We start from the raw sequence: 1,163 nt of genomic DNA, 5'->3' as shown, positions 1-1,163 counted from the left end.
ATGGGAAGTGACTTACCTCGTAGATAGTCCCCCAGAGGCGAAATGGGCCAGGCGCGGGTTGTGGCCACGGCCATCGCCGCCGCCACGACCAGCTGAAAAAGGATAAGATGTTAGCGCTTCCATTAGACGACTTTGCTAAATACTTACAAAACTAAGTTTATATCAAACTATATTGTACGAGGAGTATATGACTGAAGGGTTATTCCAGATTTGAAGAAATTGGTTTCTAAACTGTGGGGAGCGTTTCCCTAGGGGGGAACGAAAGGGCTGCTGGGGGGGGGGGGGGGAGACTTGATAAAAAGGATGATTATATTCGAACAATATGAATTATGGTGGAAAAGAAGAAACTTTGTACAGCAAACAATCGCAAACATCACACTAATGAAGATAAGTGTTATCTTTTACATATGTCAACTATGCCAGTAAAATACAGTATTTGAGGACGGGGTGCGCAGGGACCGTGACATCCAACGAGGGAGGGGGAGATTTTGAAAATATTGGAAACCGCTTACCGGAGGTTTAATTTTTTTTATTGTTACACAGTTTACATATTCACAGTTATGCGTCGATTTGAGTTTTCAGCTTTGGTATAACAAAGAATTATATCAGTGCAATTGTGTTTTATATTTTTTTGGAGTACCTGTAATTGTAATTTTGTTTTTTAGTACCTGTAACTGCAGTTGTCTTTTATTATTATTATTTTTTGAGAGCCTGTAATTGTAATTTTGAAAACTAAAATACTTCTATCTATACTTAACCTTATGCTAGAGTTTCTTTAGGCGTGGCCACCGTCTTGGGAGAACATAATTACCGCATTTTTGCCCATGCCATACTTGGCATAAGTCGTAAGCTAATAGTCCCAGTACAATAAACACGGTTTCCATATGAAGTACTATCCCTTTGAAACAGTCCGGTGTCGAGATGATTTCGTTATTGTCGAAACTTCATACAAATTTGGTCCGAGCCCCCTCCCCCCCGTTCTAGCGGGGAAGGGGTCCAGATCTAAGTGCCTTGGTTCTGGATAAAGCTGTCCTCCTGCGGCGGGGGGGGGGGGGTATCTGTTCTCTGAATAAGTATAACAAATAAGTGGACTTGTGTTAATAAAGATCTGCTTTTCATTTCCTACTATCTCGAAAACAAACTGTATCTGTGATATAGATATG

At 40.9% G+C, this 1,163-nt stretch overlaps 1 protein-coding gene across 1 annotated transcript in view; it reads right to left on the bottom strand.

Moving 5' to 3' along the window:
• LOC119592513 (cubilin-like) overlaps positions 1 to 1,163 on the bottom strand; it is a 16,106-nt gene that overhangs the window by 6,189 nt on the left and 8,754 nt on the right. Inside the window, exon 2 of the mRNA XM_037941363.1 lies at positions 17 to 92. Within this exon, the coding sequence (XP_037797291.1) occupies positions 17 to 92 (76 nt within the window). The remainder of the gene's footprint in view (positions 1 to 16; positions 93 to 1,163) is intronic.

Source organism: Penaeus monodon, chromosome 30 (genome assembly GCF_015228065.2).
Source record: "Penaeus monodon isolate SGIC_2016 chromosome 30, NSTDA_Pmon_1, whole genome shotgun sequence".
Taxonomy (NCBI): Eukaryota; Metazoa; Arthropoda; class Malacostraca; order Decapoda; family Penaeidae; genus Penaeus; species Penaeus monodon.
Note: the sequence above shows the minus strand (reverse complement) of the source record. Positions and strands in the feature narration are given on the sequence as shown.